This window comes from Elephas maximus, chromosome 20 (genome assembly GCF_024166365.1).
Source record: "Elephas maximus indicus isolate mEleMax1 chromosome 20, mEleMax1 primary haplotype, whole genome shotgun sequence".
Classification (NCBI taxonomy): Eukaryota; Metazoa; Chordata; class Mammalia; order Proboscidea; family Elephantidae; genus Elephas; species Elephas maximus.
The window spans coordinates 56,676,138-56,689,662 of NC_064838.1; the positions used below are offsets into that span (position 1 = coordinate 56,676,138).

At 56.5% G+C, this 13,525-nt stretch overlaps 2 protein-coding genes across 3 annotated transcripts in view; one reads left to right on the plus strand and one right to left on the minus strand.

Moving 5' to 3' along the window:
• Positions 1 to 5,121: 5,121 nt before the first annotated feature.
• Positions 5,122 to 7,983, minus strand: TNNC1 (troponin C1, slow skeletal and cardiac type). The gene is made up of 6 exons (XM_049862606.1): positions 7,944 to 7,983; positions 6,489 to 6,519; positions 6,113 to 6,259; positions 5,721 to 5,835; positions 5,397 to 5,533; positions 5,122 to 5,312 (listed from the first exon to the last, which is right to left on the minus strand). The coding sequence occupies exons 1-6, from the start codon at positions 7,965 to 7,967 to the stop codon at positions 5,281 to 5,283; spliced, it is 486 nt and encodes a 161-aa protein (XP_049718563.1). The 5' UTR covers positions 7,968 to 7,983; the 3' UTR covers positions 5,122 to 5,280.
• Positions 7,984 to 9,402: 1,419 nt separating this feature from the next.
• NISCH (nischarin) overlaps positions 9,403 to 13,525 on the plus strand; it is a 33,741-nt gene continuing 29,618 nt past the window's right edge. For both annotated transcript variants that reach the window (XM_049862384.1, XM_049862386.1), the window contains exons 1-3: positions 9,403 to 9,637; positions 12,176 to 12,259; positions 12,945 to 13,127. In XM_049862384.1, the coding sequence (XP_049718341.1) occupies positions 9,542 to 9,637; positions 12,176 to 12,259; positions 12,945 to 13,127 (363 nt within the window). In that variant the 5' untranslated portion in view covers positions 9,403 to 9,541. The remainder of the gene's footprint in view (positions 9,638 to 12,175; positions 12,260 to 12,944; positions 13,128 to 13,525) is intronic.

Consider the following 13,525-nt stretch of genomic DNA (forward strand, 5'->3'; position numbering starts at 1 on the left):
AGCTAGACTCCCAGCTGGGGCTGCAGGGGAGGCCTGGGTCCTTTGGGGCAGGGTGTAGAGGGCAGCCCATTCTCCACTGTGTAGAAACAGCCTGTAGCAGGGGCTGGGGGCCTGTATTCTCCCACTGCCTTGTATGTCCTCAAGCAGATCCTATGCCTCTCTGGACCTCAGTTTCTCTGGGAAGGGGGTGAGGATCCTCTAAAGTACCCTGCTTGCTGGCTGCAGGTGGAAACAAACCCCAAGTGTGCCCTGATTCCCAGGACCAGGGGCCCAGCCGAGGACATTTTATGCCATCTAGTGGACAAAAAAAAAAATTTTTTTTTTTTTAGTGGACAAAGTGAGAACTTCAGAAGGTCCCAACAATGAAGGCATTTGTCAGGCCCAGTGCTGGGCAGCAGAGCTACCCAGCAGAAACTGCAGCCTCTCGGGACGGCAGTGACCAGGCAACCATAATGCAAAGAGGTAAGGGCAGTTGAAGATGCTCTGATGATTGTCTCTGATGGAGGAAGTCAAAGGAGGCTTCAGGGTGGAGGCACTATCCACGCAAAGGATGACACAGCCCAGAAATGAAGAGGAACTGAGTCCAACAAAACAGGCAGAAATGGATGGTGTGTGAACGGGAGTGAAATGCCCTTGTAAGCACTTGGCCATATACATATGTGTCATGTGTGTTTGTGCATCAGGCGCCACCAGGTGGGTATGTGGAAGGTCACCCCCAACCTCTCCCAGCTGGAATTTTGGGGTTGGCCTGTCTGGAAGGAAGGAATGGATGCCTCCAGCCCCTCATTGCTGGGACAGAGACACTGAGACAATCCCTTGGGGCTCCATCTTGTGAATCCTCAGCTACTTCCAGAGAATAAGCCCTTCCCTCACAGCTCCTACTCCTGCCCAACTCTTCCATGGTGCCCTCAAGAACTTCCTCCTGCTAGCAGGGACATCCATCTCCTTGTACCCCCCAGCCAGTGAAGGGAAGACTAGGGTGTGCCCCTTCCTAACAGTTCTCGCTTCTCCCCAACCAAGGCATATGGATGGCACGGTCTCTTCTTTGAGGAAACACTAGCCATCACCTGCCACGTATGTCCTATGGGACTGTCCTCCTGTTCATTCACAGAGGGCTTAGCTCTGGGGTTCCTTTCTTCCCCTTCCCACTCCCACCAGCATCCCACATGCCCTGGGTGCCCCCTGGCCTCTCAGGTCGTTGTCTTCCTCACTGCCAATGACGTTTTCCTCCACCACCCACCCATCCTCTAGGTCACCACCAATAAAGTCATAGCCTTCTGCATCTCTGTTCGGAACACCCCCTCTTCTGGACACCACCTCCTGCACCCCCATACTCACTGCCACGATTCTTCACTCACTGAAACCCACTGGCCTGCCTCATTGCCTCAAGTCCCCCCTTTTCTCCTGACCCAGTGTGGATCCCAGGCCCGGCACTACAGCCAGGTCTTGAAACCCCTTCCCCAGAGACCCAGGGCAGCTCGCCTTCCCCTGCAGTTCTGCCCCTGCATCATCCGTGGTCCTGTCTCACAGGGTTGCACCCATCAGCATACAAGCCATTCCCTTACCCACCCCATAGATAAGCTTTCCTGGACCCCACACCACCCCTCAACTTCAGCCCATTTCTTTGCTCCCTGTGTGTTGCAGAATGTCACTAGCATCACTCACGCCCATCTCCCCTTTACCTCAGCACCCTCCTTTGGCCTTTTCCCATCGGGCTTCTGCCTTCCTGCTCTACCAGAACCCCTCGTCCAGGTGCCCAAGGCCTCAGGGTCTCCAAGTGTTCAAACCCCAAGGCCATCGGTTGTTGTCAGTGCCTCCTTCCTTCCCCCAGAAGCCCCTCATTCACCAGGGTTCCTCCCACCCACTGACTGTCTGTGTGGGATGCCCGGTGCCTAGCACTTGACCGTGTCTCCCTGCAGACTTGCTCCCTGGGGTCCTCATCCATGCCCAGGGAAGCTGAAAAAGGGCTTCTTCCTTTGAAGATACCTAAGTTCCCAGTGCTTGCTCTGCCCTCTCCCTTAGCTCCAGCCTCACATCCAGGCGTCCATTTGACATGTCCACACCCATCTCAGAGGCATCTTCCGTGATGCTGCCATTGTTAACTGCCCTTGAGTTTGTCCCCAATTCATGATGACCCCATGCACAATAGAAGGAAATGCTGTCCGGTCCTGTGCCATCCCCATGATCAGTTGTGGATCGGACAGTTGTGAGTCATAGGGTTTCCCTTGTCTGATTTTCAGAAGTGGATCCACAGGCCTTTCTTCCTAGTCTTAGTCTGGAAGCTCTACTGAGACTTATTCAGCATCATAGCAACACACAAGCCACCTCTGACCGACAGGTGGTAGCTGTGCGTGAGGCGCATTGGCTGGGAATTGAACCTGGGTCTCCTTCTTGGATGGCAGGGATTCTATCACTGAGCCACCATTGCCTCCCTTCTGTGATTTAAAAACAAAACAAAACATTGCCATCAAGTTGATTACAACCCTGAAGGAGAGTAGAACTGCCCCATTGGGTTTCCAAGGAGCAGCTGGTGGATTTGAACTGCTGACCTTTTGGTTAGCGGCTGAGCTCTTAACCACTGTACCACCCGGGCTCCATGCTGTTCTGTGATAGCCATGCCAAAAAAGTATCACTTGAATCTAATCCTGAGCAAACATCAGATGAGCCCAAATAGAGTGAGATTCTACAACGTAACTGGTCAAAACTGTCAAGGTCATGAAAGGCCAGTAAAGACTGAGAAACTGTCCCAGATTGCAGGGGACTAAAGAGACAGGTTGACTGGTGTGATGTGTGCTCCTGGGCTGGATCCTGATCCAGGGACTAGCGACAGCATTTGAGTAAGTTCCGCAGGTGAGTTAGCGGTGTTGTGTCAATGTTAGCTCCCTGGTTTGATCCTTGTACTGTGATTATTTAAAACATTAACACGGAAGAGGGGTGAAGCATAAATGGGAGCTCTTTGTGCTATTTTTGCAACATTTTTGCAAGTCTGGAATTATCTTAAACGAAAAGTTAAAAATTGTAAAAATAAATAACAAAAAAAGGACGTCCATTCCTTAACACCTGGCGGCCAGCCACAGAGCCCGGGCCTCCCCCAGGCTTCTGTACATCAGGAAATGGCAGTTGTCTGGCCAAAAATTTAAGGGTTATCATGGGCTCCCTGCTTTCTCACACCTCACGTCCAGTCCTCCAGCAAGTTCTGTGGATGCTAGTTCCAAACATGCCCCGAACCCACGCACCTCTCTCCACTGTGCGAGAGCCTTGCTCTCCAGGCCCTCACCTGGAACCTGCCCCAGCCTCAGCTCCCCACCCCCAATCCCTCCTCCCCTCTGTGGCCCTGAGAGCCCCATGCTCCTGGTACTGACTGAGCTCCTCGCCAGCCTGGGTCTATCCATCTCTCCCCATGGCTGCCCTTCTGCTCCTGAGACGCTCCAAACCTTTCCCTCTGCCAAGGACACTCTTGCCCCTTCTCCTCTCATGGCTGGTTCCCTGTGGCTCTTCAGACCTCAGCTCTGTGTCACCTCCTCCAGGAGGCTTTCCTGGACCACTCCCTCTCGTGGGCCACCATCCTCTGCAGCCCCCATTGCAGCACCACACTGGTTTCTTCTCTGGCCTTCACCTTCCTCTCTGCCTCCCCACACCAGTTACTATAAATTCCACGAGATTAGGGCCTGGGCCTCACAACCTATACCAAAAACCATACTCGTTGCCCTCGAGTCAATTTTGACGCATGGCAACCCCATATGTATAAGACCAGAACTGTTCCATAGGGCCTTCTTGGCTGTGATGATCATGGAAGCAGATTGCCAGGCCTTTCTCCTGCAGTGCCGCTAAGTAGTTCTAACCACCAACCTCTAGGTTAGTAGTCAAGTGCAAACCTTTTGCACTATGCAGGGACCTTGGGCACACAGTAGGTATGTGAATACACCACTGAACGGTGCACTGTGGTGGTGCTGTCCACGGCAGCCCTTCCTTCTCCGTCAGATGTCTTTGTTCCTGGATGGCTCTGGGTGTCAGTGTAGATCGGTGAGTACTCCAAGGACAGGCCTGAGATGACTCCTCTCCTCACTCCCCCAGGCCTCCCCAGAGACCAGGCAGCTCCTGCTAACTTTGGCCTCTGCCAGAGGCATCTCCAGAATTCCAAGACTGTCTCTGAATGCCGGGCCTGTATGGGGAATGCCAAGGCTGGAGCGCAGCTGGGGAGGCCAAGGGTGGCTAGGTGGGGCAAGAACAGCTGCTGGCATTCTGCTGGAGCCTGGGTGCCGGTGGCAGCTGTCCCTCCTGCAAGTGCTTGCTGATACCTCTACCTCCTTGCAGCCCTGCCCTCTCCCAGGCCAGCGTCACTGTGCTGGCTGCAGTTCTGGCCTGGCACCCTCACTGACTGACAGCCACCAGGCCTCACGCCTCAACTCCATGTGAGGGAGGGAAATTGGATACCTTGGAGGGGACCAGCCTCTGGGCTCACAGGGACTGGAAATCACACCCATTTGGACCTGGCACATTAGACAGAGCCCTTGACTGGGAGCAGGTGGCTCGGCTCTCCCCAGACACATCTTGACAGGTCCCAGTGCCTCTCTGGACCCCAGGGTCCTTACCTGTCAGGTGGGCCAGAGGAGGTAGAGCTCCTCCGTCCCTGGGAGTCAACAATGCTGGCGGGAAGTCTGAGGGAGGGGCGAGTGGACTGGAGCCTTGGGCCAGCGGGGCCTCCGCAGTGCCCAGATTTACCCCAGCCAGAGCTGAGATGTAGCTGGGGTTGCTGTGCCAAACGGCACCCAGGGCCTAGCCAGGTACTGCAGCTATCAGTGCTCTCCAGGTATAGAAGCCTGAGGCTCCCAAACTGGCTGACCAATGCAATGGCCCCCCAAGAGCTTGTTAAAATGGAGATTCCTGGGCCACTGCAGACTCCTGATGCTGAACCGCAGGAGACGGGGCCTGGGCACCAGCCAGCGGGCCATGGGGAGTGGGTGTCTCCACCTAATCTAAGTGCCCCCCTGCAGAAGGTATGTGCAGTGTTCGTTCCGAGCTCTGCAGCAAGCATGCCTGGGATGGTCACCAGGCAGGAGTGGACCCTGGTGGGGAGTCCATAGCCCCCAAATGTCCAGAGCCAGACACCAGGCCTCCGGGAGCAAGATTTTATTTGCATTGCCCAGGATGGGGTGGGGAGGTGGGGCGAGGGGTCAAGAACACAGCCAGATTCAGGCACTGAGACCCTGGCCCTTGCTTTATCCCAGGGCCCAGCTGGAGTCGGCCTGGGCACAGGCAGCTCGGGATGAGGGTCAGTTTCTACTCCACCCCCTTCATGAACTCCAGGAACTCTGCGGAGAGAGGTGCAGGCATGGGTCAGAAGTGGGGGCCTGGAAGGGGTGAGCAGACAGGGTCCAGTCTACCCATGTGCTCACCGTCATAGTCAATGCGGCCATCATTGTTCTTATCACCATCCTTCATGAGCTCCTCAATGTCATCCTCCGTGATGATCTCGCCTGTGGCCTGCAGCATTATCTTCAGCTCCTCCAGGTCAATGTAGCCATCTGCATTCCTGCAGGGAGGGCCAGGGGGCCTCAGAGCCTGCATCTGGGGCCAGAGGGAGGGGCAGGTGGCCCCACCCAGGACCCCAGGGGGCAGAGCAGGAGACCCAACACACAGACTGGGAGACTGAGGCCCCGAGGTCACTGGGGCTGCTCCCTTTCCCCAGCTTTGCCAGAGGTCGAGGTTTGTGTGCTCACTTGTCAAACATGCGGAAGAGGTCGGACAGCTCCTCCTCGGACTTTCCTTTGCTGTCGTCCTTCATGCACCGAACCATCATGACCAAGAATTCATCGAAGTCCACTGTGCCGCTGCCTGGGGATAGGGGGCAGGGCAGCCGTCAGAGAGGGACAGTCACAACTGCAGACACCGCCCTTGACACTAGACCCTGGTGTGCTCAGTGCAGCCTCCCACCAACCTTGGGAGGTGAGTGCGCTCGTTATGCCCAGTTTGCGGATGGGATGACTGAGGCTTGGAGAGGCTAAACACCTCCTTCAATGGCATAGAGGAAAAGGAGCGGAGCCAGGGTTCGAGCCCCCAGTGAGCTGGGGGTATGTGTATAAGTTGAGGACCTGTTGGGAAGAGGGCTCACCGTCTTCGTCCACCTCATCAATCATCTCCTGAAGCTCCTCAGGTGTGGGGTTCTGGCCCAGCATCCTCATCACCTTGCCTAGCTCCTTGGTGCTGATGCAGCCATCCTCGGCGCCCAGCACAAAGATGTCAAAGGCTGCTTTGAACTCTGTGTCCAATGGAGGGAGTGAAGGGGACAGAGCAGCTCAGAGCCTAGCAGCCAGGACCTGGAAGAAAGATCCCTGGGGCCACCTACCAACCTCCCTCCAAGGCCTCGGAGGTCACAGTGAGAGTGGCCCCAGCCTCTGGCCTCCAGCCTGGGTCCTCTCCTGGAAAGGGGTCCCCACATTCCCCCAGCCCAGCCCTGCTGGCCCCCCATGTGTATTGGGGGCACTCACCATTTTTCTGTTCTTCTGTCAGCTGCTCTACCTAAAAAAGAAAGAAGGTCTCAGCACTCAGGCTCAGGCCTGGGCCACTGTGGAGGAAGCTAAACCATTCCACAGGCGGGAAGACTAAAGCCAGGAGAGGCAGGCTTATCCCGGGTCACAGGGCACAGGCCCCAGTATTCCCTCCCTGCCACCCAAAGCCCCGAGGTAACCCTGCTGATCTCACTGAGGCTGGGCTCAGGACCAGGGTGACAGGTGGGCACCCTCTCCAGGGCCAAGGTGACCCTGAGTAACAATAGCTAGTGACCACTCGGTGCTCTCCTGGCTCCCTGTTGAAACTCAAGCTGGGTGGCCTGAGGGACAGCTGTCCCTCAGGTTGGGACAATAAAACCAGTGTGGCTTTGCCCACCCACTGTAACCTGACCAGGGTGGCCACTGGGCTATTTTTAACTGGGGACAAAGTTAAACCTGGTGATTGTTCTGGGGACTCTGGCATGTGGGGGGTGGGGCAGCGTTATCTGGCCCCCTGGCCAGCGGGTGCCGCCTCGGGAGCCAAAATTAGTCCCCAGCCCGTCAGGCCTTGTATGGGCACAGGGTGGAGGGCTGCCCCCCCAGCTCCATGGATAGGCAGGGGTGCCCCAGAGCCAGCTGTGGCCCCTCTCTGCCCAGGAGTAGGCCTCACTCTGGGGACTGAGGGAGGGATCCCCTTAGGGACAGCTGTCTATGCCGGGATGTCCTTATCTCCAAGGTGGGGGGAGGTTACTACCCCCCAGGTGGAACAGCATCTGAAGCCCCATGGTCACCCCCAGGAAGGTGCAGGGGATTGGGGTGACCACTTCCTAGCCCTCACTCCCTCATCCTCACCACCGGCCAAGCCACTTAGGGCTGAGCCTGCCAGCATTCTGTTCATTCTTCCCTGGCTCTCCCCCAGGCCCAGTCCTTCCCTACTTCAACTTAAAGCCCCTCTTCAAGCCAGGCTTTAGGTTCTGCAGCCCCCTCCTCACAATGCATCTTCAGCCTGCCAGGAGCTGGAGAGGCAGAATGTGGGGAACAGAAACAGTGGGGCAGGGAGACAGAGACAGAAGTGACAGTGACTCAGAGAGAGACAGCTTGGGGGGAATAAAGTCAGGCTGAGAAAGCAAAGATCCAGAGACACACATGCAGAGAGATGCGGCCAAGAGATAGTGGCACAGACTTCAGACACTTGGAGACAGATGGGAAGGTACGACGCTAAAGTGGCAGCCTCCTCACCTGACAGCTTCTCCCCAGACCCTGAACATCCCCCACCCCATCCCTTCTATACCTCCAGACACCAGACTTACCGTCCCCTTGAGGGAGGAGGCATGAAGGTACCTGGGCCTTCTCCTGGGTCCCCACCACCTCCCTGGGGTGACCTTGCCCCCATCCAGAGTTGAGTGAGCTCCCAGCGGGCCCACCTCCCCAGCCCTGCCCAGGCCCATCCCTCACCGCGGCCTTGTAGATGTCGTCCATGCTGGCGCCTCACAGGGCAGGCTGCTGGGGTTGCCAGCCAGCCTGGGCTTAAATAGCCCTGCCTCACCGCATTCCCGCCAGCTCAGCCCAGCCCAGCCCACCCCTGCCTGCAGCATCCCCTCCCCCTGGCCCGGTGATCTCAGACTGGCTGAGTCCCTGTGTCCTCTGCTCAGTGCAGGGAGCAGATGAAGGGCTTCAAGGACCAGGCCTCTTGTTCTCTGTCCCCCTCAGTCCCCAGGGACTCTCTGGAAAGGTTTCTTGAATGAATGAAAACATGAGCCAGGCTAGGAGCTGCTAAGGAGTGGGCCCCAGGCTAGGAGGCTACGCACAGCTTATCCTCCTATCCAATTAGGGAAGTGGGCCCTGTTATCCCCCCACTTTCCAGATAAGGAAACTGAAGCTCCTGGAGAGGTGGGGGACTTGCCCAAGGTCTGGTTGATGAGGTAGTGCCTGCCTTAAGCCCAACCTCTTTGGAGTGGAGGCAGTATACAAGGAGAGGCAGAGAGTGTCAGGCTGGGAGCAGCAGGGACCTGCCAGGAGAAGCCTTGAATGTCAAGCTCAGAGTATAGTTCTATGGAGCTGGTGGAGGCAGAAAGTGCTAACCGGCTCCCTAGAATGTGGTGTTCTGGAGTCCTTCATCCAGGGGTACCAGAGGAGACCCGCCTCAGACTTCCCCTCTCTCCAGTGAAAGCAGTGATAGCTTTGGGCTTGGGTCTGTTGGAAAAGTCAATCAATAAACAGATCTGCAGATGCCTGTGCCAGGCTTGCTTCCTCCTTATCCTTCAGCTAGGTTGCTGCCTCCCTCTTCTAGGTCTCAGTTTTCCTCTGGATTAGGGCTGCTCCTCTGTGCCTGTGTTCTCCCATTCCAGCACCGTAGCTCCTGACTCCCGGGCCAGCCTGTCTCCCCCTTTTGCATGGATCTTCCCTCCCTGCCACCCACACTACCGCATGCCAGAAACTGGTTGGATTAGCCCACTCGATTCTCCCCAGAGACAGGGCAGATCGCTGAACCTCGGAGAGTTTAACAACTGGCCTAGAGTCACCCTACCCCTGCCCAGGCTCTAAGCATAGCTCGCATCTTCCCCTTAACCCGCTCCCGCTCTCGTCCTGTGAGGAATGAGCCCAAGATCTGGATGAGACGCGATTACTGCCTCCCTTTTCCAGAGGTGGAAACTGAGGCCAGGCGGAACAGTAACTTGCTTCGGCTAGCACGGAAGGCGCGGGCCTTTCGGTCCTTCCCTCGAAACCGAGGGACATGCTCATAGCTATGCCAGCCCCGGGCCTCAGTTTCTCTCCGAGCAAGGTGGGCGGTGCCACGCGGGTACCGATTACGCAATCGGGGAACTCGAACAACGAGCGCACGCGCATAGTTTGAGGCTGCTGTCAATCACGGGGGGGGCAGGGAGGGGCGGGGCCTGGGCGGGGCGAGGGCGCAGGAAGGCTGCGGGGCCAAGATGGCCGCGCGGCGCTCAGCAGGGGCGGGGGGCGGTGGGGACCGTGGGGCGGTGGGACGCTGACCCCGCCCCCGCTGCTGCCAGTCTGCGCCGGGCGGCGGCGGCGGTGGAACCCGAGATATGGCGTCGTCGGCGCGCAGCTTCGGGCCCGAGCGGGAGGCCGAACCGGCTAAGGAGGCGCGCGTTCTGGGCTCGGAGCTCGTGGACACGTACACGGTGTGCTGGGGGCGGGGGCCCCCGAACCGGGGGTGGTGTTTGGAACCAGGAGTCGGAGTCGGGTTGACTGGGGAGGGGGCGGGGAGGAGGGGGTAGAGGGATCTGCGATTGCGAGGAGGGGTCCGGGAATGGAGGAACCTGGGGAGTGGGGTCTGGACCCTGCAGGTCCAGGAGGAGGGTCTTGGGGCGGGCCCGGGGGGGGGGCGGTTAGGGAAAGGGGTACGCGATCGGAAAAAGACGCTTGGGTTGGGGGGAATCTGGGGATAACGGGGGTGCGGGGAGGGGCCCCGGGATGGGGCGGAGGCTCTACTAGAGCCTTCAGGCCTGTAGGGCAGCGCCGGCCTCGGTGGCTGTGATGGGGGATCCAGGAGGAGAGGGACTGGAGAGGGGTGTCTCTGATGGGTGGAATCTGAGGAAGAGGGGGTCAGGGCACCGCAGACCGTGGAGAAAAAGAGGAGGCAGGGCCTTGAGCTGAGGGCCTGGAGTCGGGGTTTGAGATCAGTGCTGAGAAGGGAGGCATCTGGGGCTGAAGGCCCTGGGGGTCGGGCGGAGATGAGAATGGGGGACGGTGAGGCCCAGAAATAGGGGATTCGGGGCTTAGGGCTGGAGCACAGGACTTAGGGGGCTTCATCCCTTTGGACTGCGGTGAGAGGGAGGTGGTGAACGGCACACACACGCACACACACACTCTTCATGGGTGTCGGGGGGGGCGGTGGAGGACAGAAAATGGGGGGTTCCGGATGGTTGGGATTCCGTCCTGGGTATGTAGGGCTGTCGGTTGCCTGGCAGGGACTGGTCCTGGGGTGGGGTGCACTGAGCACCTCTGTCTCCTGTCCTTTGTTCCCAGCGGGTGGGGAGTGAGTGAGGGGCCCTGGCCTTGCCTGTGCCTCATTGCTCCACCCCCTCGGCCCCCATCCTAACCCCCTCCTGGGGGCCATTCTTCTGGCTCTTTCGTCTTTCCTAGGGGCAGGGGAAGGGAAAATGCCAGGCTGAGAAGAGGAGCTGGGGGCAGATCCTTGAGCAACAGGCTCTGGCCCTGGAGAAATGGCTCCTCCTCTGGGCTGAGGGCTGCAGCTGAGTTGATTATTTGCTCCTCCCCCTTCCCTGCAGGCCGCCTAGAGGGGCGGGAAGCTAGGACCAGGAGGCCTGCTCCAGGTGAGGGGTGAGGCCTCGCAGCTGATGGCTGGGCAGCTATCCCCCGTGGGCTTGGCTCACCTGGAGGGGCAGCTCCAGAAAGCTCTCAGGCCCGTGAGCCCTTGTTCTTGCAGGGTTGAGCCCCACCTCTGGGTGACCTTACTGTCGTCTGTCCGCGTGTCAGGCCCTGCATGATGCCCTTTACGTGCATTAGCTTATTTGACCCTTTAACTAGTTGCTGTGGAGTTGACTATGACTCCTGGCAGGGCTTCAAACCGGTTCATTCCGGTTTGGCCCCCTGGTGAGCATTTTCCATTCTAACAAGTTCCCTGCTGAGAATTTGCATTTCCACCCCAAATATACGGAATCAGAATCTACAGTTTAACAAGATCCTCCGGTGATTCTTATGTATAATTTCCTGGGAACTTGTTAGAAATGCAGATTCTCAGCAAGGGGTTTAAACCTGACAGTTTGGAAGCCGTGACTCCTGGGAATCCAACGTGTGTCAGAGTAGAACTGTGCTCTGTAGGGTTTTCAGTGACTGATTTTTAGAAGTAGATCATCAGTCCTTTCTTCCAAGGCACCTCTGGGTAGACTCATACCTCCAACCTTTCGGTTAGCAGCCGAGCACGTTAACTGTTTGCAACACTGCAGGGCTCCATTTGATCCTTAAATGTACCAAATTTTAAGATGTCCCTGAGGCTGGGAGATGTTAAGACACTTGCATATGGTCCCACAACCAGGAAGTGGCAGAATTAGGTTTTGAACCCAGGTCTTCCTTGACTCCAAGGCCCGTATCCTTAATTGCTAAGCCATATTGCCTCCTGTTAGGGTTTGATGTCCCATCACTGCCACTCCCCGCCCCCCCCCCCCCCCGCCAATCACCTTCTTATCGCCTTGACTCCAGGCTCAGCAGCAGAAACCACAGCCATGAACCAGTTAAAAAGGTTGAGAAAGGACTTGCTTCCAGGATGTAGTCAGGGCACCTGGAAAGAAGTACAGCAGAGAAGCTGGTCCTGCCAGACTTGGCCCTGTTCTGCCTCCTTAGGAAAGGGTGCCTTTGCCTGAAGCTCAGTGGGGTTGGGCTCTGAATTACCTGGAGGTAGGAGATAAAAACTGCAAAGAGGTGGCTGGACAAGGTAGAGTCACTTTTTCTATTCCTCACTGGTGGGCGGAGCCACAGGCTTGCTCCATGTGCCTGCCAGCTCCAGCGCTAGGGCTGTGGGGAAGGCTGAGAGGGGACCCTGCTGCTCAGCAAAACTCAGGTTCAGAGGCTGGTGGGCAAGGGCAGCCTGACTTTGGCTGCAGGGTCTGGGTGTCTGTAGCTCTTACTTCAGGGGAGGGGAAGGTCCTTGGAGCTGGCTGATTCTCCTTGCCGCAAGGGCTGTCCGTCTTCCCTTTTAGGTTTATATCATCCAGGTCACCGATGGCAACCATGAGTGGACAGTCAAGCACCGCTACAGCGACTTCCATGACCTGCATGAAAAGGTAACTCTTAGGAGCTGGGGGCCTGTATCTCTTGGGCTTGGAGGCATTTAGGTCAAGTTTCCATTGTGCCACATGTTAATTTTAAGGCAAGACAGGCTCCATGCCTGTAGTTCACTTCTTTAATAAACCAGTTTATTAATGTAAGTGGCAGAAGAGCTGGTAGATCCGAGGAGGTCAACTCCAGCCCGACACAGCCTGTGAGGAGCATATGTGAACTTCATTTTTGAGACTGCCAGTCCTACCTTGGATGTGAGATACCGGGGCAGTTTCCCAGGGAGGGGACATGTTTGAACTTGTCCAGAGCTCATCCTTTAATATCTGGCCATGGTTTCATTTCTTTCTTTTTGCTTGGCCTTTCTCTGGTCCTTTGCAGTGTGAGTGTCTTAAAAACAAGCCATCATTTTGGTGGGTTTTCACTTGTGGTTTGGAGGAGATGGTGATTTGGGGGGCCCAGAGGTGTTACTTTTATGAAAGTCTCCAGAGTTTCTGGATGGAGTTCGTCATCTGGAACTAATACTAATGGAGGCCAAATCCCAGGTGCACAGCTCACTTACTGAGCCTGGTAATGCTGCTGAGAGGGGCTGTGAAAGCTGTGACCGGCACCCGCCCTCAGGCTGTTTGCCTGAGTCCCGCACAGGCCCAGTGCCTCTCGGCCTGTGGTTGACATGCTTATGTTTTCTTTCAGCTTGTTGCAGAGAGGAAGATTGATAAAAATCTGCTACCACCCAAAAAGATAATTGGGAAAAACTCGAGAAGCTTGGTGGAGAAGAGGGAGAAGGATCTGGAGGTCTACCTCCAGACCCTCCTGGCCACCTTTCCCATTGTGGCCCCAAGAGTGCTGGCCCACTTCTTGCATTTTCACTTCTATGTAAGTTCCTCTCTGGGGTTTTCTCCTTTGTCTGCAAACCCACAGCTGCCAAAGCAAGAGGCAGCAAATCACCATAGACCTCACCTTTGAGGAGAGGTGGGCTGGAGTTTGTCCCTAAGGTTGGAAGATGGAGGAACATCACCCTGGTTGGGGACAGGCACATTCATCAACAGATTTGCCTTAAATTAGAACAACCGTGGCCACACAGAGGTTTTCCTTCACCGAAAGGCATTTTGTTTAGCAAAAATGGCCTATAGGTATTTAAACTAGGTTTCTATTCAAACGGATGGAGCGGGATTAGAGGTGGATTACAAACGGAGCTGACATCTGGTACAGAATGTTGTTGGTTTACAACTGGACACCAAGGGTTAGACCAGTCTGCGATGGGGGCGTATTGC